This window comes from Gorilla gorilla, chromosome 7 (assembly GCF_029281585.2).
Source record: "Gorilla gorilla gorilla isolate KB3781 chromosome 7, NHGRI_mGorGor1-v2.1_pri, whole genome shotgun sequence".
Classification (NCBI taxonomy): Eukaryota; Metazoa; Chordata; class Mammalia; order Primates; family Hominidae; genus Gorilla; species Gorilla gorilla.
The window spans coordinates 81521034-81541319 of record NC_073231.2 but is presented as its reverse complement, the minus strand read 5'-3'; the positions used below and the strand labels follow the sequence as shown (position 1 = coordinate 81541319).

Here is a 20286-nt window from a genome sequence, read left to right as displayed (position 1 = left end):
TCATTTTCCAAGTGTATCTTGAATATATGGCTTCTCCTTTCCAAATTCACTGTCATTACCTAAGTTTAGTCCTTGAACAATATTTTAAAGGCTTCCTTATCTGACTTTATATCTTAAAGTCCTACAAATTTATCTTCCTAAAATTCAAATCAAACCATGTCACCAACTTATAGAAAGGGAAAATGCATGTATTCTACACAAAGCACATTTCATGTAACTTTCTAGGCTCATCTTTCATCATCCTTTTGATGCAGGATTTTCTGCTCCTCAGCTCAGCGAAATCCAGGATCTTGTCTCATGACCAGGAAGAATTAGGCAGGTGGACATAGTGAAGGGTGAGGATGATGGAATTTATTAAGCAAAAGGGGAGCTCTCTGCAAAGAGAGGGGTTTCACCAGCAGTCTCCCACCTCACAATGGAGTACCAGGACTTTCACACACAAGCTGAAAAGGCTAGGCTCCTCCCCAGCATAAGGCATGAATTCCTGGTGGTTCCACCAGTTTTCGTAGTATGCATGTGGGTGTACCCAAGCAAACCATAGGTAGTATCAGAAAAGGCAACATTTGATTGGTTAAAAGGCATTATTCACCCAAGCAAACCATAGGTAGTATCAGAAAAGGCAACATTTGATTGGTTAAAAGGCATTATTCAGAAAGAATCAATCGGGAAAGGGTGAGCCAATAGGGGAAGTTCTCCCTCTGGGTCACGGGTTTCATCTGGGACCAGGAGTCTGGCCTTTCAGCCTTTAGACTGTTTTAGGCTTGAAGGTGGGATTTCACAGGGACCCTTCCCTATCTGCCTAGGCATCTGTCTGCCTCCTGCCTCTATCACTTTCTCTTGAGTTTTATATTTTAGCAACACTGAGTCATCTTTGTCCCAGGAAGCACCTACATCTGTTTATCTGCTGTCCCCTCTACCTTTACTACCTTCCCTTCTTCACATTTATACCCAAAAAAGTCACTTCCCCTCCAAAAATTGGGATCAACTGTCATATTTTTATGAATATTTCACTTTAATTCCTCACAACAGCTGACAGAATTAACTACTTCCTCTTCTTTGCAAGTTATTTGGCTCACACAGATATCAGTAATTAAACATATTTTACTGCATTGGCATATATCTGACTAATGTGTTTTCCTCCCGTACTAGGCAATATGCTCCTTAGTCATCTGTGTATCTGAGGTGAGCACAGGGCCTAACTAGCATATGGTGCATTCTCAATGTTCGTTCAACTGCATTGACTTGAATTCCCCTGAAGACTCAAATGTGAAAATAGCTACTCTTGGAAGCCCCTTTCCAGAGAGGTCTAAAATATTTACCTGTTTCTATTTTAAATGCAGAAAGAACTTCCAGATCATTACAGGCCTTGGATGGAAATTGCCAACAAACTTCCTCAATTGATTGATGCTCACCAGCTTCAAGCTCATGTGGACAAGGTATTCTTCTCTTCACCTCCTCATCACATTCTGTTTTCATCATCATACCACTTTTCTTTCTTAGCCTTGTGGAAGTGTGTCAATTGTCCTGGGAAACTGTTCATTACCATTGAACTTATCAGCAAAGCTATATCTTCCTTCCTGAAAAACAGAATGACCCCTTCGTAATCTGATACATGTGTTTTCCTAAGGTTTTCAGAGCCAGCACAAAACAATGCCTGACACATGCCGATAACTCACCAAATGTTTGTTTAAAGAAGAATCTGGGTGGGAATGATAAACTAACTAATGGACAAGGTATCGCCTAAGAAGGTCAGCTTGGAAATTCTCAGGTTCCTCATTCCATGTACGTGCTCAAGGCTCTGTTGTTACTGAGGGGGTCTAACTTGATTTTGTCCTAGGTGTTATAGAATAGTTAAATGGAGGGAATTTCTGAATTATAAAATTGGCCATGGGTTCTACAAAACATCCAATAAGCCTGTAAATTCCACAAAAGTGTTGATTAGGCTGATACAAAGGTAATCACAGTTTTTGCCATTACTTTTAATGACAAAAACCACAAACACTTTTGTACCAACCTAATTGCTATGTAACCCTGAAAAAGTTACTCAACTCTGTAATCCCATTTCCTTATTTATAAAATGAGAGAAACTCTGGTCTCACAGTATTGTTATGGGAAGTAAATCACTTTCAAAGTGGCCCTTTTGTAGTTCTTGTCCTATAATAGCATTCAGTATACATTCATTACTTCTCTGTAGTCTCTTCTCCATCTGTCTTAATCTATCAGTTTGGAGTACCACATAATTGCGGAAGTCCATGAAAAGTTTTCCACTCTCCAAAATTTCCGTTTGCTGATGGATAATATTTAATGTCTAGAATTACAAATTCTTTTTAAAATACTCATTGAATGTTTGCTCTGTGCAAAGCACTAGAACCTTGTAAAAGATGAGTAAGGGACTGGCTTCAATGTCTGTGAAGGTAGCAAACTAAACAGAGTAATTTCTTTGCCTGATAGATAAAATGTGTTGTCATGACCAAAGAAATCGAAAAATAAGAAAAAAAACTATCTGTAAACACAGAAAAATAGAGAAAAGTTCCAATGATGGAATAAAAATTTAAAGGATTTTTTTGAACATATTAAGCAAATCATGTATAAAATCCAGAAATAAATTTACAGGACCCATGTCAAGGATTTAACCAAAGCAGAGGGAGATCCCCATGAGTCCCCTTTTCCCATCTCAGAATAGCAGAGAAGAGAAGCAAGGGAAGCCTGGAACAGTTGGCAGGAGGGCAGGTTAGAATTCAGTTTGTGAATTATGAGGTCGTCTGCCGTAGGCATTTACCAAGCTTTATTTGATTTAACTGCCATAAAGGAAGAGAAGGACTTGTTAAATTGGGGCTCCTCCTAGCACAGCATTGAAACCAGTCCCTATTCCTTCTTGGCCTTTTGGCTAAAATCGAGTGTGAAATCCATCACCTAACATTTGTACTGGGTTTAGGCTGGGTGTGGTGGCTCACGCCTGTAATCCTAGCACTTTGGGAGGCCAAGGCTGGCGGATTGCCTGAGCTCAGGAGTTCGAGACCAGCCTGAGAAACATGGTGAAACCATGTCTCTACTAAAAATACAAAAAATTAGCAGGGTATGGTGGCACATGCCTGTAGTCCCAGCTATTTGGGAGGCTGAGGCAGAAGAATCACTTGAACCCAGGAGACAGAGGTTGCAGTTAGCTGAGATCACACCACTGAACTCTAGCCTGGGCCACAGAGTGAGACTCTGTCTCAAAAAACAAAACAAACAAACAAATATATATATATATTAAAATACAAATTTTTACTGGGTTTAATAGTGTCTTCCTAGAAGTCATGTTCATGCATAATCTGTGAAAGTGGTCTTATTTGGAAATAGGGTGTGTACAGATGTATTCGAGTTAAGCTGAGGTGATACTGGATTAAATTGTATATGATGAGAGTCCTTATAAGAAGAGGAAAAATTAAACACAGGAACATAGACACAAGGGAAAACATCACGTGAAGATGGAGGTAGAATTGGAATGATGCATTGACAAGCCAAGATGTGCCAAGGATTGCTGGCAGCCACCAGAAGTTAGGAGACAGGCATGGAACAGAATGGAACAAATTCTCCCTCAGAGGCTCCAGAAGAAATCAACCCTATTGATACCTTAATTTGGGAATTCTATCTTCCATAACTGTGGCAGAGTACATTTCTGCTATTTTAAGTCATGACGTTTGTGGTCATTAGTTATGGCAGCGCATAAAACTAACACAACACTCTTGGTCTCTATCACTTCTTTTTTTTTTTTTTTTTTGAGACAGAGTCTCACTCTGTCTCCCAGGCTGGAGTGCAGTGGTGCAGTCTTGGCTCACTGCAACCTCCAGCTCCCAGGTTCAAACAATTCTCCTGCCTCAGCCTCCTGAGTAGCTGGGACTACAGGCACCCACCACCATGCCCATGTAATTTTTGTATTTGTAGTAGAGACGGGGTTTCACCATATTGGCCAGGCTGGTCTCGAACTCCTAACCTTGTGATCCACCAGCCTCAGCCTCCCAAAGCCCTGGGATTACAGGCCTGAGCCACCAGGCACGGCCTCTATCCCTACTCTTAATTGCCTGGAAAATACCTAACAAATCAAGGCCAGTTTTTAGACTTTACCACCAAAGGCTGAAATTGAAACAGGAATTGTTTGTGAGAAGCAAATACAATAGTTTCCAGAGACTGAATCAGTTAGCAATTTCCTGTGAGAGGCAAATGTAGTAGTTTCTAGAACCACAGATGGAGCTATAACAAAAACATGTGTTCTCTGGATCCTTTACTTGCTACAGACAACACAATAGGTGAATTTACAGCTTTGATCTTACAGTGCACCTAAGCCAACCACCTTGTCTTAGAATGTCTCAACATACCTATCTGTATCTTGAAACAAAATATATTAATTGCCTTAGACCCATTCACTCACATTTCCTAGGAAGACATGATCAGAGGGAGCTATGCAAGAAGAAATCCAGCAGAACTCTGGAAATACAATAAGAAAGTCCATATTAGACACTAATCTTAATAAAACTAACCTTCGTTCATGAATTTGAATAGACAAAATTACCAAACAATATGGAAAAAATGGGCAACTCAAAAAGAAGAGGGTAGCCCACTTGGCATTCAGGACCAATGGCCTCCAGTAAATAAGATGATATTAGTGCTTTAAATATTCTATTTAGTGTATCCAGTATATTGCCTTCCTAAATTAAGTGAAAGCTGATATATAAAAAGAACTATTAGAAATAAAAAACCACACACATCCCAGAACTCCTCAATATAAACCCAACAAATTCAGTAAAACATTGATTGCAAAAAATATATATAGTGACTTAGGGACTTCCTTGATAAATTTCATAAAGCATAAAGAAAAATCAAAGAGTGCAAACCATCAGAAAAATACAAATATATAAAAAAGAGAAATACAGGTGATCCAAATTCCTTTTAATGGAATCCCATAAGCAGATGGGTGGAGGAAAAGTAAAACTTCCAACATATAAGCACAAAATTTTTAGACCTTAAGAAATATTTGAGTTTTTAATATCAGAAAGACAGTGTTGGGGTGAGGGTTGGGGGGCACATGTAAATACTCAGATGAAATTGTGAATTTTCCAGGGTAAAGAAATCTGCATATTCATAGAAAACAAAAATGAAAAATAGTTTATTTACAGAGTAAATACATACGACTGTTTACCTGTAATGCTAAATATTAAAAGACAGTTTCTTTTCTTTTTTTTTGAGACAGAGTTTCACTCTTGTCGCCCAGGCTGGAGTGCAGTGGTGCTATATCGACTCACTGCAACCTCTGCCTCTGGGTTCAAGCAATTGTCCTGCCTCAGCTTCCCGAGTAGCTGGGATTACAGGCACCCGCCACCACACCCAGCTAATTTTTGTATTTTTATTAGAGACGGGGTTTCACCATGTTGGCCAGGCTGGTCTCAAACTCCTGACCTCAGGTGATCCACCCGCCTTGGCCTCCCAAAGTGCTGGGATTACAGGCGTGAGCCACCGTGCTGGCCTAAAAGACAATTTCATACCTATTTGTATGGCTAATTTGTTAAAAATCTGGCCATATCAAAATACTGAAGAGGACGTATAGCAATAGAGACTTTCATTCATTGCTGGTTGAAATGCAAAATGGTACAGCCAGTTTGAAAACTAGCTTGGCAGATTCTTATAAAATGAAACATAGATTTACCATGCAACTCAGCAATAGCATTCCTAAGCATTTATCCAAGTAAATGGAAATGTATGTTCCCAGAAAAAAAATCCATATGTGAATGTTTATAACAGCTTTATTCATAATCACCAAAAAAAAAAAAAAAATCTTGAAGAAAACAGGATATCCCTCAACCGGGAAATGAATAAACCAAATTATAGTAATTGTAAATTGCAGGATGGATAGTGGAATAGTATTCAGCGATACAAATGATTGAGCAATTAATTTGTGCAATGACAGGGATGAACCTTAAATACATTTACCTAAATGAAAGATGACAGGCCTATATTGTATGATTCTTTTCAAATGACTTTTTAGAAAAGGCAAAACTAGAAGGATTAAATATAGCTTTATGGTTACTAGAGACAGGTAAGGAGTGGGTAGTTGACTGCAAAGGTAATATATAGGGGAATGTTTAGCATGGTGAAACTGTTTTATATGGCACTCAGGTGATGGATATATGGCTGTAGGCACTGAAAAACCCATGGAATTGTATGTCACAAAGAATGGACTTTCATGTATGCAAATTTTAAAAAATAAACCAGCAAATTGGGAGAATACTAGGATGGAATGCAGACTGTGATAAATAAAACTAACTGGACTCTCAGCAAACTAACACAGGAACAGAACACCAAACACCGCATGTTCTTACTTATAAGCGGGAGTTGAACAATGAGAACACAAGGACACAGGGAGGGGAACATCACACACCGGGGCCTGTTGTGGGGTGGGGGGCTAGGGGAGGGAGAGCATTAGGACAAATACCTAAAGCATGAGGGGCTTAAAACCTAGATGATGGGTTGACAGGCGCAGCAAACCACCATGGCACATGTATACATATGTAACAGACCAGCACATTCTGCACATGTATCCCAGAACTTAAAGCAAATTTTTAAAAAAGTGAAAAAAAAAAAACACCTAACTGGACTACAAATGCACTATATAACTTCGATGAAGAGAGTGGGGAGTAGGGAAAGGAACGGACTTAAATTACTCCAGAAAATAGTGTTGTGTTGTGACTAGAATCTATAAGGCTTATGGTAAATGAAACTTTACAGGATCACTATACTCTAATTGGTAAATCAGTTTTTCATGGGGTGCGGGTGAACAGTTGTGAAACTGCTTTACATGTAGTCATACCTTTGCGTTTTGCAGATATTTCAATTTTTACAAATTGAAGATTCGTAGCAACCTTGCATCAAGCAAGTCTGTCAACCCCATTTTTCCAATAGTGTGTACGCATTTGGTGTCTGTGTGTCATATTTTGATAATTATAACAATAGTTAAAACTTTTTCTTTACTATTACATCTGTTACAGTGATCTGTGATCAGTGATCTTTAATGTTACTATCATAATTGTTTTGAAGGTGCCATAAACTGTGCCCCTATAAGTCCTGAAACTTAATTGATAAATGTATGTGTTCTGACTGCTCCACTGACCAGCCATTGCCCCATCTCTCTCCCCCTCCCCAGGCCTCCTGATTTCCTGAGACATAATAATATTGAAATTAGGCCAATTAATAATCCTACACTGGCCTCTAAGTGTTCAAGTGGAAGGAGTTGCATGTCTCTCACTTTAAAAATCTAAAACTAGAGGCTGGTCATGGTGGCTCAGGCCTCTAATCCCAGCATTTTGGGAAGCCAAGGCGGGGAGATCACCTGAGGTCAGGACTTCGAGACCAGCCTGGCCAACATGGCGAAACTCTGTCTCGACTAAAAATGCAAAAATTAGCCGGGCATGGTGGTGCACACCTGTAATCCTAGCTACTCAGGAGACTGAGGCAGAACAATCGTTTGAACCCTGGAGATGGAGGTTGCAGTGAGCCTAGATTGTGCGATTGCACTCCAGCCTGGGCAACAAGAGTAAAACTCCTTCTCAAAAAAAAAAAAAAAAAAAAAAAATCTAAAGCTAGAAATGATTAAGTTTGGTGAGAAAGTCATGTCAAAACCAGATAGGCTTAAAGCTGGGCCTCTTTTGCCAAACAGCCAAGCTGGGAGTGCAAAGGAAAAGCTTCTGAAGAAAATTAAAAGTGCTACTCCAGTGAACATACGAATGATAAGAAAGCAAAAGAGCCTTATTGCTGGTGTAGAGGAAGTTTGAGTATTTTGGATAGAAGATCAAACCAGCCACAACTTCCCTTAAACCAAAGCCTAATTCAAAGAAAGGCCCTAACTTTCTTCAATTCTACAAAGTCTGAGAGGGGTGAAGAAGCTGTAGAAAAAAAAGTTTTAAACCAGCAGAATCTGGTTCATGAAGTATGAGGCTAGAAGCCATCTCCACAACATAAAAGTGCAAGGTGAAGCAGCAAGTGCTGATGGAGAAGCTGCAGCTAATTATCCAGAAGATCCAGCTAAAATCATCAATGAAGGTGGCTACATTTATTTTTTATTTTTATTATTTATTGATTTATTTATTTTGAGACAAAGTCTTGCTCTGTCCCCCAGGCTGGAGTGCGGTGGCATGATGTTGGCTCACTGCAACCTCCACCTCCTAGGTTCAAGCAATTCTCCTGCCTCAGCCTTCCCAGTATCTGGGATTACAGGCATCTGCCACAACGCCTGACTAATTTTTGTATCTTTGGTAGAGACGGGGTTTCACCACATTGGCCAGGCTGGTCTTGAACTCCTGACCTCAGGTGATCCACCCGCCTTGGCCTCCCAAAGAGCTGGATTACAGGCATGAGCCGCCACGCCTGGCCAGTGGCTACATTTAAAAATAGGTGTTCAATGCAGACAAAACCATCTTTTATTGGAAGAAGATTCCAACCAGGACTTTTTTTTTTTTTTTTTTTTTGAGACAGAGTCTCACTCTGTCGCCAGGCTGGAGTGCAGTGGTGCGATCTCAGCTCACTGCAACCTCTGCCTCCCGGGTTCAAGTGATTCCCCTGCCTCAGCCTCCTGAGTAGTTGGGACTACAGGCACGTGCCACCATGCCCAGCTAATTTTTGCAGTTTTAGTAGAGACGGGGTTTCACCATGTTGGCCAAGATGGTCTCTATCTCTGACCTCGTGATCCACCCCCCTTGGCCTCCCAAAGTGCTGGGATTACAGGTGTGAGCCACTGCGCCCGGCCCAGGACTTTCATAGTTAGAAAAAAGTCAATGCCTAGCTTGAAAGGACAGGCTGACTCTCTTGTTAGGGGCTAGTGCAGCTGGTGACTTTAAGTTGAAGCCAGTGCTCATTTACCATTCCCCAAATCTTAGGGCCCTTACCAGCTATGCTAAATCTACTCTGCCTGTGCTCTGTAAATGGACAATAAGGCCTGGATGATGGCATATCTATTTACAGCATGCTTTACTGAATACTTTAAGCTCACTGTTGCGACCTACTGCTCAGAAAAAAATATTCCTTTCAAAATATTACTACTTATTAACAATGCCTCTGGTCACCCAAGAGCTCTAATGGAGATATACAGGAAATAAATGTTGTTTTCATGTCTGCTAACACATTTGTTCTGCAACCTATGGATCAAGGGGTCATTTTGGCTTTCAAGTCTTATTATTTAAGAACTATACTTTGTAAGGCTATTCCTGACACAGATAATGATCCCTCTGAAGAATCTGGGCAAAGTCAAATGGAAACCTGGAAAGGATTCACTATTCTAGATACTATTAAAAGCATTCATGATTCATGGAGGACGTCAAAATAAAAACATTAATAGGAGTTTGCAAGAAGTCAACCCTCATGGATGACTTTGAGGGGTTCAAGACTTGAGCAGAGGAAGTCACTGCAGATGTCGCAGAAATAGTATGAGAACTAAAATTAGAAGTGGAATCTGATTTTATAACTGAGTTGCTGCAATCTTACGATTGAACTTTTCTTTTCTTTTTTTTTGAGACAGAGTTTCGTTCTTATTGCCCAAGCTGGAGTGCAGTGGCGCAATCTTGGCTTACTGCAGGCTCTGCCTCCCTGGTTCAAGCAAGTCTCCTGCCTCAGCCTCCCGAGTTCCTAGGATTATAGGTGCCTGCCACCATGCCCACCTAATTTTTTGTATTTTTAGTAGAGATGGGGTTTTGCCATGTTGGCCAGGCTGGTCTCAAACTCCTGGCATCAGGTGATCCACCCACCTTGGCCTCCCAAAGTGCTGGGATTACAGGCATGAGCCAACACCCCGGCTGCATGATTGAACTTTAAGAGATAAGTTGCTTCTTATGGAGCAAAGAAAGTAGTTGCACAACACAGAATTTACTCGTGGTGAAAATACTGTGTTTGAGCTGCTGTTGAAATGTTGTTGAACATTGTTGAAATGATAAAAAAAAAATTAGAATGTTCCATAAACAAGTTGATAAAGCATCAGCAGGGTTTGAGAGGATTAACTGCAATTTTAAAAGAAGTTCTACTGGGTACCGAGCGTGGTGGCTCACGCCAGCACTTTGGGAAGCCAAGGCAGGCGGATCACTTGAGGTTGAGTTTGAGACCAGCTTGGCCAACATGATGAAATACCACTACCTCTACTAAAAATACAAAAATTAGCTGGTCATGGTGGCAGGCTCCTGTGATCCCAGCTACTTGGGAGGCTGAAGCAGGAGAATTGCTTTAACCTGGGAGGCAGAGGTTGCAGTGAGTCAAGATCTCGCCACTGCACTCCAGCCTGGGTAACAGAGCAAGACTCCATCTCAAAAAAAAAAAAAAAAAAAAAAAAGTTCTACTGGGGAAAAAATGCTAACAAACAGATTGCATGCATGCAACGGATACATCTCTTGTGAAAGGAAGAGTCAATTGATGTGGCAAACCGCCTTGTTTTCTTAAGCCACCCCAACCTTCAGCAACCAACATCCTGAACAGTAAGTAGCCATCAGCATCAAAGCAGGGCTCTCCACCAGCAAAGAGATTATGACTCACTGAAGGCTCAGATGATCATTAGCATATTTTAGCAATAAAGTACTTTATAGCTAAGGTATAAAGTACTTTATAATGTACATTGTTTTTCTAGACATCATGCTATTGCACACTTTATAGTGTGAACATAACTTTTACATGCACTGGGAAGCCAAGAAATGTGTGTGATTTGCTTTATTGGGATAGTCACTTTATTGTGGTGGTCTGGAATTGAGCCCTGACTATCTCCAGGGTATGCCTGTACATACTGGGGTTGAACAATAAGTAAATAGATGGTGGATGATGTTTCACTGTGAGTGAGGGAAGTTATAGATTAGCAAGGGGTAGGAGGGAAAGCTAGAATTAATACGTGCCACTGGATTAGAGTTGGAGACATCAGTATGAAGTCATGTTTTGTTTAATATTTATAAATATAATACTACTTACATATGCCTATATAATGAGTTATATGTATTTATATATACACACACACGCTTCCTAGATCTATCCACTGCAAGGATCTAGAATTAGTGACATCCCAGTAGCAATGAGCAAACCCACCGCCCAGATAAATACCCTTCTCCAATAACAGGAGCCTGGTCTTCTTGAAGAAATAGCTGATAATTTCCTTTCCTTAGGAAAGGAAAATGTAAGTATGTAAGAAATACTGTGAAACAATGAAATCAGTAAATTTTATGGTCATTATAATCATTGATAATGTGACTGTGAAATAAGAAAATACTTTATAAAATATTATAATAGCATTCTAATTGTGCATTGTGTGTAGGTATATATTCTTGTGACCAAGTTGTGTTAAAATGATACAGCTAAACTCCATATTTCTTTTTAACAAAACATGGGACATAGTGGAGTGAGAGCTGTAAAACGAAAATCATGGGTTTTCTTGTTTTTCGTTTTCTTCTTTTTTTTTTTCTGAGATGGAGTCTCGCTCTGTCTCCTAGGCTGGGGTGTAGTGGCACAATCTCGGCTCACTGCAACCTCCACTTCCCGGGTTCAAGCGATTCTCCTGCGTCAGCCTCCCGAGTAGTTGGTATTACAGGCTCCTGCCACCACGCCCAGCTAATTTTTTATATTTTTGGTAGAGACTGGGTTTCACCAAAATCAGGCTGGTCTTGAATTCCTGACCTCAAGTGATCCACCTGCCTTGGCCTCTCAAAGTGCTGGGATTACAGGTGTGAGCCACTGTGCCCAGCCAAAATAATGTTTGTATTGGTGTGCTATGCCGGATTATAAAACAAATGAACCAGAAAAATAATATACAGTTAACAGCAAAGTAAGATTTGTCCTATCAGATTTCATGGCATGTTATAAAACCATAGAAATTCTGACCAGATGGCATCAGGGCAGCAATAAACAAGGGAACCAAAAACTTAATAGAGGACCTACATACAGACCCATGTGTGTATGGAATACATACTAAACATATGACAGGGTGAAATGTTGGGAACACGATGGTAAAAACATGAATAGTAATCCATACATGGAGTTGGCACATAGCACAATGATTAACTGGCTCTGCTCTTTTCACCACAAACAAAAATAAATTCATTCAAGATGGATACAAACTTAAATGTCAAAATCAAAAATGTTTCATCTGTTGGAAGAAAATGTAGGAGAGTATCTTTATGTACTGGGATAAAGGAAGAATTTTCTAGGGCCCAGCACGGTCACTCACGCCTGTAATCCCAGCACTTTGGGAGGCCGAGGTGAGTGGATCACCTGAGATCAGGAGTTTGAGATCATCCTGGCCAACATGGTGAAACCCCATCTCTACTGAAAATACACAAAATTGGCTGGGCACCGTGGCTCACACCTGAAATCCCAGTATTTTGGGAGGCCCATGTGGGCAGATCGATCACAAAGTCAAGAGATCGAGACCATCCTGGCCAGTATGGTGAAAACTCATCTCTACTAAAAATACAAAAATTAGCTCGGCGTGGTGGCATGCACCTGTAGTCCCATCTACTTGGGAGGCTGAGGCAGGAGAATAGCTTGAACCCGAGAGGCAGAGGTTGCAGTGAACCGAGATTGCACGACTGCACTCCAGCCTGGTGACCTGGTGACAGAGCGAGACTCCGTCTAAAACAAAACAAAACAAAACAAAAACACAAAATTAGCTGGGTGTGGTGGCATGAGCCTGTAATCTCAGCTACTTGGGAGGCTGAGGCAGGAGAATCACTTGAACCCAGGAGGCAGAGGTTGCAGTGAGCCGAGATCGTGCCATCATGCCACTGCACTCCAGCCTGGGCAACAGAGAAAGACTCCGTCTCAAAAAAAAAATAAAAAGATTTTTCTAATATGGCACAACATTGGAGTTTTTTTTTTTGTTTTTGTTTTTTTTTTTTTTTTTTTTTTGTGACAGAGTCTCACTCTGTCGCCCAGGATGGAGTGCATTGGCATGATGTTGGCTCACTGAAAGCTCCACCTCCTGGGTTCACGCCATTCAACATTGGAGTATTTTTATGACATACTTGATATCCTTAAAACAGGACCTCTGTTCATCAAAACAGGCCAAAAGACAATGAAAAGCCAAGCTACAAACTGAGAGAAGATATTGTCACACATATAAATGAAAAGAAGATTTGTATCCTGAATATACAAAATCTTGTAAATTGATTGGAAAAACAACCAAATAAAAAACAATGTTCAACAGACATTTTGTGGAATAGAAGACACAAGTTCCCAATATATCATCTGAAAAATGCAAGCTATCATTAATAGTCAAGAAAATGAAAGTTAAAACCATAATGGGATAGCATTTTATAACCATACAACTGAAAAATGCTTAAAGTCTGGCGTGAACAGGTATTGGCAGGAATATAAAACACCTGAATCTTTTATTCACTGTGGGTACAACCTCTCTCAAAAACTGCTTGTCATTATCTGGCAATGTTGAAAATACAAATCCTATTAAGAACTTCCTTCTTGTGTATATAAATACCTTAGAGCTTCCTAGGCCTGTGTACCCTGAAAGTTATGAAAGTATCATTTATCATAGCAAAAAAACATAAAATAACTGTGAAAATAAATAAACTGCAGAAGCATCCAGTAATGATGAATGTCAAAGCCATAATGGTGATGAGAAAAGGAAATCATAGAATATCCTGTATTCAGTATAATTCTATTATGTTAAGTTCAAAAGCATTCAAACTAAATAATCAATATATTTTGAGATGGTGTCTCACTTTGTCCCCCAGGATGGAGTGCAGTGGGACCATCCTGGCTCACTGAAACCTCCACCTCCCAGGTTCAGGCTATTCCCCTGCCTCTGCCTCCCAAGTAGCTGGGACTACAGGTGCGCACCACCACACCTGGCTAATTTTTGTATTTTTATAGAGATGGGGGTTTCACCATGTTGGCCGCTTGTCTCAAACTCCTGACCTCAAGTGATCTGCCCGTCTCAGCGTCCCAAAATGCTGGGATTACAGGTGTGAGTCACCGTGCCTGGCCAATAATATATTGTTCAGTGATCGTACGTATATGAATTTTGAAGCATACATAAATAGCGAGGAAATAACAAATACAAAATTCAACAAATAGATACTCTCGAGGAGCAAGCAGGATATTACAATCAATGAGAGGTACACAGAGGGTTTCAAAAATTTTGGTCAAGTTCTATTTCTTAAGCTGAGTGATGAGTAAATAAGTGTTTACTTATGTCTACTCTTTAGGTTGTAAATAGATATTACATGTGTTTAATTTATATTCACGGTGTATAAATTCATGAAATGCTTCTAATAAACAGGAAGTTATAAGATGCATTTCAAAGTGTTCAGCAGAAAATAGTGCAAACATGTTGCCCTGAATCATGTCGCAGATTCTAAAGAAATGTTCACAATGGTTCCGAGAAGCTCCTCAAACTGCATTTTTGCTTTTAGAGGGAAAATCACATATTTGGCCCTCCCAAACTGAGGCCAGAGACTGTCAAAATGTTAGTTGAGTAGCATTAAGAAAAGTGCTGAAGGTAGAGTACCTTTCCATTGTGATGGAAACCCACAAATTAGTATTTCTGTTTTTAGTCCGATATTATTTCTATTAATTCATAGACTTTTAATACACCTGTCATCAGGGACAAATAATTTTGTGCTCATGTCCTCAAAGTCATTTACAATTCAGAACAAATTGACTTAGAAATAAAATGTGATTAATATTTTTTATTTATTTGTGAGAAAAGTATTAATAATTTTCTAATAGTGTATCTTTCAAATGTGTCTAGATGTAATAAAAATAATTATATAACACTCAAAATAAATTATTAAACAACAATGAACTAAAAAAAATTTTAGAACATTTATATGAAAGATTAAGATCCATAATACAAAATGTATTCTATGAAATCAGTAAGATGAATGATTGATGGGGAAAGATGGGCAAATAATATAAGTCGTTAAGACAGTGAAAGATATTTGAATTGATGATAAACAGGCAAAAATGCTCAATCTCAAGAATAAAACAAAAATGCCAGTGAAAACAATGAACTACCTGGTTTCGGCTAAGAGAGTGTCAATAAATTTAAAATGTACTTAATAAATAACTGCTGTTATAATGCTCACCTGGTTCCTGTTAAAAAGCAACATCTCAAGGCCGGGCATGAGTAAGCCTAGCACTTTGGGAGGCCAAGGCGGGAGGATTGTTCCAACCCAGAAGTTTGAGTTTGAGACTAACCTGGGCAACATAGTGAGACCCCCATCCCTACAAACAATTTTAAAATTAGCCAGATGCAGTGGCACATGCCTGTAGTCCCAGGTACTCAGGAGGCTGAGGCAGGAGGATTGCTTGAGCCCAGAAGTTCAAAGCTGCAGTGAGCTATGATCGCTGTACTGCACTCCAGCCAGGGTAACAGAGCAAGATCCTGTCTCTAAAACAAAACAAAACGAAACAAAACAAGTAACATCTCAACAGTACTCCCTCCTTCCAGCTGTGCCTCCCCTGCAAGCCTAGGGCACATTCTAGTTGTGATTCTGAAAGCCAATTTTATTTTTATTTTTAATTTTTGTGGGCACATAGTCGGTGTATACATTTATGGGGTACATGAGATGTTTTGATACAGGCATGCAACATGTAATAATCACATCAGAGTAAACGGGGTGTTTGTCACCTCAAGCATTTATCCTTTCTTTGTGTTACAAACAATCCAATTACACTTTCAGTTATTTTTAAATGTACAATGTTATTGTAGCCTCCTGTTGTGCTGTCAAACACCAGCTCTTATTCATTCTATCTAGCTGTATTTAGGAACCCTTGGGGATGGTGAATGGGAGCTCATTTTTGGGAGGAAGAAGTGCGCAGTCTGGCCATGGGGAGGACAGCGGGTGAAGGACCAGCCTGAGGATACCCCAACCTCAACCCGGGCCTGCACTGGAGGAGCCCCAGCTCCGCGCCCACGTGGCGGTGCCTGGAGATTAAAAGGACAACAAAAACACCCCCTGCCGCCCTCCTTTCTGGCGCTTCGGACCCGGGAGGGGACCACCCGGGAAGATCCAGATCAGTCTGTGTCTAGAGCTGGGGAGTGGGCTGGGGCGGGGGGAAGAGGCGAGCAGAGGGGACGCGCCTGGAAGCCGAATTCAGAGGCCGCTGCTGTCAGGCAGGGCAGCCCCGGGCAGCGCGGAGAAACTGCCGATACTTGTTTACCAAGTGTTGCTTTCAACCATGATACCCGCCTTTACGCGTCACAGTGATGCTGTGTCTTCCCCATTATGGCAACAGGGCTATAGGCATGGAGGGCGGGGGTGGAGGGGGTGTGAAAAGCCCCAGGCAGCGTCAGGGGTTGTGCTCCTGCTCCTGTTTGATAGAGAGAGGAACACCCACCGCACAGGGCTGTTGCAGGGTCAGCGATAGCAAGCAGGCCACAGTGTTTGGATAAGACAGGCTTGTAAAAGTTGCCATGCAAGACTCCTAGGAAATAAGTCCGCTTGGTCCTGGGAGTTAAGTATCCTACAACATTCCAGCCAAGCAGTGGCTTCAGGGATGGAGACGGGAGGCTGCCACAGCCATGGGGACAAACTGTGGGCTCGGGTGGGCGGTTAGGTTCTTCCTGAGCAAAGTCCTGTGGACCACCTCCTATACTGCAGGGTCCTGTGTCTGGGGATAAATGGGTGTGTGTGCGGGCTCTTTGTACCTTCATTAAAATATAACCCATTGCCTTCCACCCAAAGGTCCCTTCACATCCCAGGTCCCCGGCCCCCGTTACCTCCCCTGTCCCCGTTCCCATCCCTCCTCTGACGGCATTTGGACTTTCATGAACAGATGCCCCTGCTGAGCTACCAGTTCCTGAAGGGTCACCGGGAGCAGCGCCTGGCCAACCTGGTCCTGAGCTTCCTCACCATGGGTTATGTCTGGCAGGAAGGAGAGGCGCAGCCTGCAGAGGTGAGGGCCAGAGAGCAGCTTCTCCTGTTACCTGGCAGGTTACCTGCGCCTGGAGTAACGTGCTCCCTGCTTGGTGCTACCCTGTTTTCCTGGAAAATGGGTACTTTCTTCTTCTCGATGGGCATTAGTTTAAGCAACGTTGAAGGGCTCATTTATTATTTATTATTATTATTTTTTTATTTTATTTTGAGCCAGTCTCACTCTGTCACTCAGGCTGGAGGGCAGTGGGGTGATCTTGGCTCACTGCAACCTCCCCTTCCAGGTTCAAGCAATTCTCCTGCCTCAGCCTTTCTTGTAGCTGGGACTACAGGCACCCACCACCACACCTGGCTAATTTTTGTATTTTTAGTAGAGATGGGTTTCACCATGTTGCCCAGGCTGGTCTCGAACTCTTGACCTCAGGTAATCTGCCTGCCTGGGCCTCCCAGAGTGCTGGGATTATAGGCATGAGCCACTGCGTTCAGCCTGAAGGGCCATTTAAATGAAGGAGTTTTTTATTTTTATTTTTCTGACTAAGAGCTAATTTGTTTTTTAAACTGATAGCTATTTCTTCCTTTTATAAGCTTTTGAATGTTTGTTTGTTTGGTTTTTGGCACCCTCTTCCAAGAATGTTTGAAGAGCTGCATTTGAAGGCAGATTGCTTTTTTGCTTTAAAACAGGGTCGCACCATGTTGCCCAGGCTGGAGTGCAGTGGTGCAATCATAGCTCACTGCAGCCTCAACTCCTCCCAGGCTCAAGCGACCCTCCCACCTCAGCCTCCTGAGAAGCTGTGGCTACCAGCATGTACCGCCACACCCAGCTAATGTTAAAAATTTTTTGTAGAGATGAGGGTCTTGCTGTTTTGCCCAGGCTGATCTTAAACTCCTGGCCTCAAGTGATCCTCCTGCCTTTGCCTCCTGTGCTGGGATTACAGGCATGAGCCACCATGCCGGGCCTGAAGACAGACTCTGAGAATTCATAAAAACCTCACAGCATTTTGTACTCTTATGTATACAAATTATCTAGGTTGCTCTTCATAATCCTGTAAAGTAACGAGAGCCATACCAGCCCATTTTACAACTGAAAAGCACAGACACTAATTTCCTTAATCAAGGTCAGACAGCAAATTAGTGGAAAAGCCAAGGCCAGAACCCAGGTCTTCTGATTTTACTAGTGCAGCCTTCTTTCCCCAAGGGACGCACTGACATTTACAACACTCATCTTTATTTCTTTTTTTAATACTGCTTTCTATCCAGCCAATTATTAGTCTGTCTTTTAATAATTCATCCAAATCTCTTCTGAATCATTGCATAACTTTGTACAGTTTCCACCCACAGTGTCTTTTACTTTTATTTTTGGAAGTAACTGTTTTTAAAAGTTACTATTATTTTTAAAAGTGTGCCTTCCCCAGAAATCAGGGAGTTACCCATGTCCTAGAACTCCATGGTGAAAAGAACAGCCTGTGCCCATTGTGTTTGCCTGATTGATCCTACCTCTTGTCTCTCGGGGAAACACAGGAGACTCAGGGAAGAGGAAAAGTGTTGAGTCATTGCAGCCTTGTTATTTGTCAATGCATCTCTTTTCTTTTTCTTTTTCTTTTTTTGTTACAGAGTTTCACTCTTGTCGCCCAGGCTAGAGTGCAGTGGCGTGATCTCGGCTCACTGCAACCTCGGCTTCCTGGGTCCAAGGGATTCTCCTGCCTCAGCCTCCTGAGTAGCTGGGATTACAGGCACCTGCCGCCACGGCCAGCTAATTTTTTTTGTATTTTTAGTAGAGACGGGTTTCATCATGTTGGCCAGGCTGATCTCGAACTCCTGACCTCAGGTGATCCACCCACCTGAGCCTCCCAAAGTGCTGCGATTACAGGCATGGGCCCCAGCACCTGGCCAGTGCATTGCATTTTTTTTTTTTTTTCGAGACGGAGCCTCACTCTGTCACCCAGGCTGGAGTGCAGTGGCATGATCTTGGCTCACTGCAAGCTCCGCCTCCCAGGTTCACGCCAGTCTCCTGACTCACCCTCCCAAGTAACTGGGACTACAGGCGCCCACCACAACGCCTGGCTAATTTTTATATTTTTAGTAAAGACGGGGTTTCACCATGTTAGCCAGGATAGTCTCGATCTCTTGACCTCGTGATCCGCCTGCCTTCGCCTCCCAAAGTGCTGGGATTACAGGCGTGAGCCACCGTGCCCGGCGTGCATTTTTAAAAGTGTGTCTGATGCTGAAAAGTTTGAAGTCTAGGCACGTCCCAGTGGGTCCTCTTTATACCATCCCCTCTGCAAACCATTATCCTAAATTGGGGTTTGGGGGAGAGAAGAGTGATAGCGGAAAGAAGTCTCCACCTCCCAGCTGTGCCCTGGTAGTTCCAGGGGACCGGGAGGCTCCCCACACCCACCACCCCGCCTCAGATCACCCTTCACTTTCTTTGTTTCTCCTCCCTTGACTTTTCAGCTCAGAAAGTACCTGGCTTTCCAATGCCTTCTGAGGAGAGTTTACCCGAGGTTCACATTGCAAGACTCATTAAAGCTCTTTATTGTTTTCCACCCGAGAAAAAATTCAAGGGAAAAATGAAGGCAAAAGCAGGGCATTCTTAATGGATATTTTATCTTAAGGAGAAATGAAAATGGAGATGGAAGAGGGGGCACAAGGATGCGGTTTGAATCTAGACTCGTTCAGCCTTTACCTCCGATAGAGAACCTCATGCAGCTTTTCTGGACTTGTGGCTGATAAAGCGCCGTGGAGGGTTACTTGGATAAAAAAGGTTGAAGGGGGTCTGTCCTGTGGTGGCTTACTTGAAGGTATTACTGGGTTTGACTCATGGAGTAAGAGACGGAGTCACTTTCCCCACAGGCTGAGGCGGTCTGTCCTCATGCTTTTCTAGGGCACTGTGGTCTCCCAGGCTGATACCTAGGTGCACACACAGGTTTCTGCATCTAGCTTTGTATCTCTATGAGTCGGTCAATCAATAAATCTATCTATCATCTGTCTATCGATCTATCATCTATCTATCTATCTATCTATCTATCTATCTATCTATCTATCTAGCTATCATCTCTCTATCATCATCTATCTGTCTATCATCTCTCTCTCTATATGTGTGTATATATGTGTATATACATATATATATATTTCTATCCATCCATCTACTTACCTATCTATCAAAATTTTTTTCCGTTGATAATCTTCTCGGGCCCCAGTTTATGTTTAATTGTTTTGGTAATGCCTTTCTTTGCACAGTCAGTTTACAGAGGTTATTTTATATTCTATATGTATGTGTGGTCCAGCATTGTAATTTTCACATATATTGCACCGTGTACTCATAAGCAGTATTTCCACTGGGTCATTAACGAAAGATATGTGTGCGGCATATGAATGTGCATCACTCAGGTAATTCAAGCTT

The 20286-nt window shown here is 41.7% G+C and overlaps 1 protein-coding gene across 1 annotated transcript in view; it reads left to right on the top strand.

Annotated features, from left to right (window-relative positions):
- The first annotated feature begins 415 nt into the window (after positions 1–415).
- IDO2 (indoleamine 2,3-dioxygenase 2) overlaps positions 416–20286 on the top strand; it is a 52819-nt gene continuing 32948 nt past the window's right edge. The window contains exons 1-3 of the mRNA XM_055348231.1: positions 416–508; positions 1341–1436; positions 16789–16908. Of these exons, the coding sequence (XP_055204206.1) occupies positions 416–508; positions 1341–1436; positions 16789–16908 (309 nt within the window). The remainder of the gene's footprint in view (positions 509–1340; positions 1437–16788; positions 16909–20286) is intronic.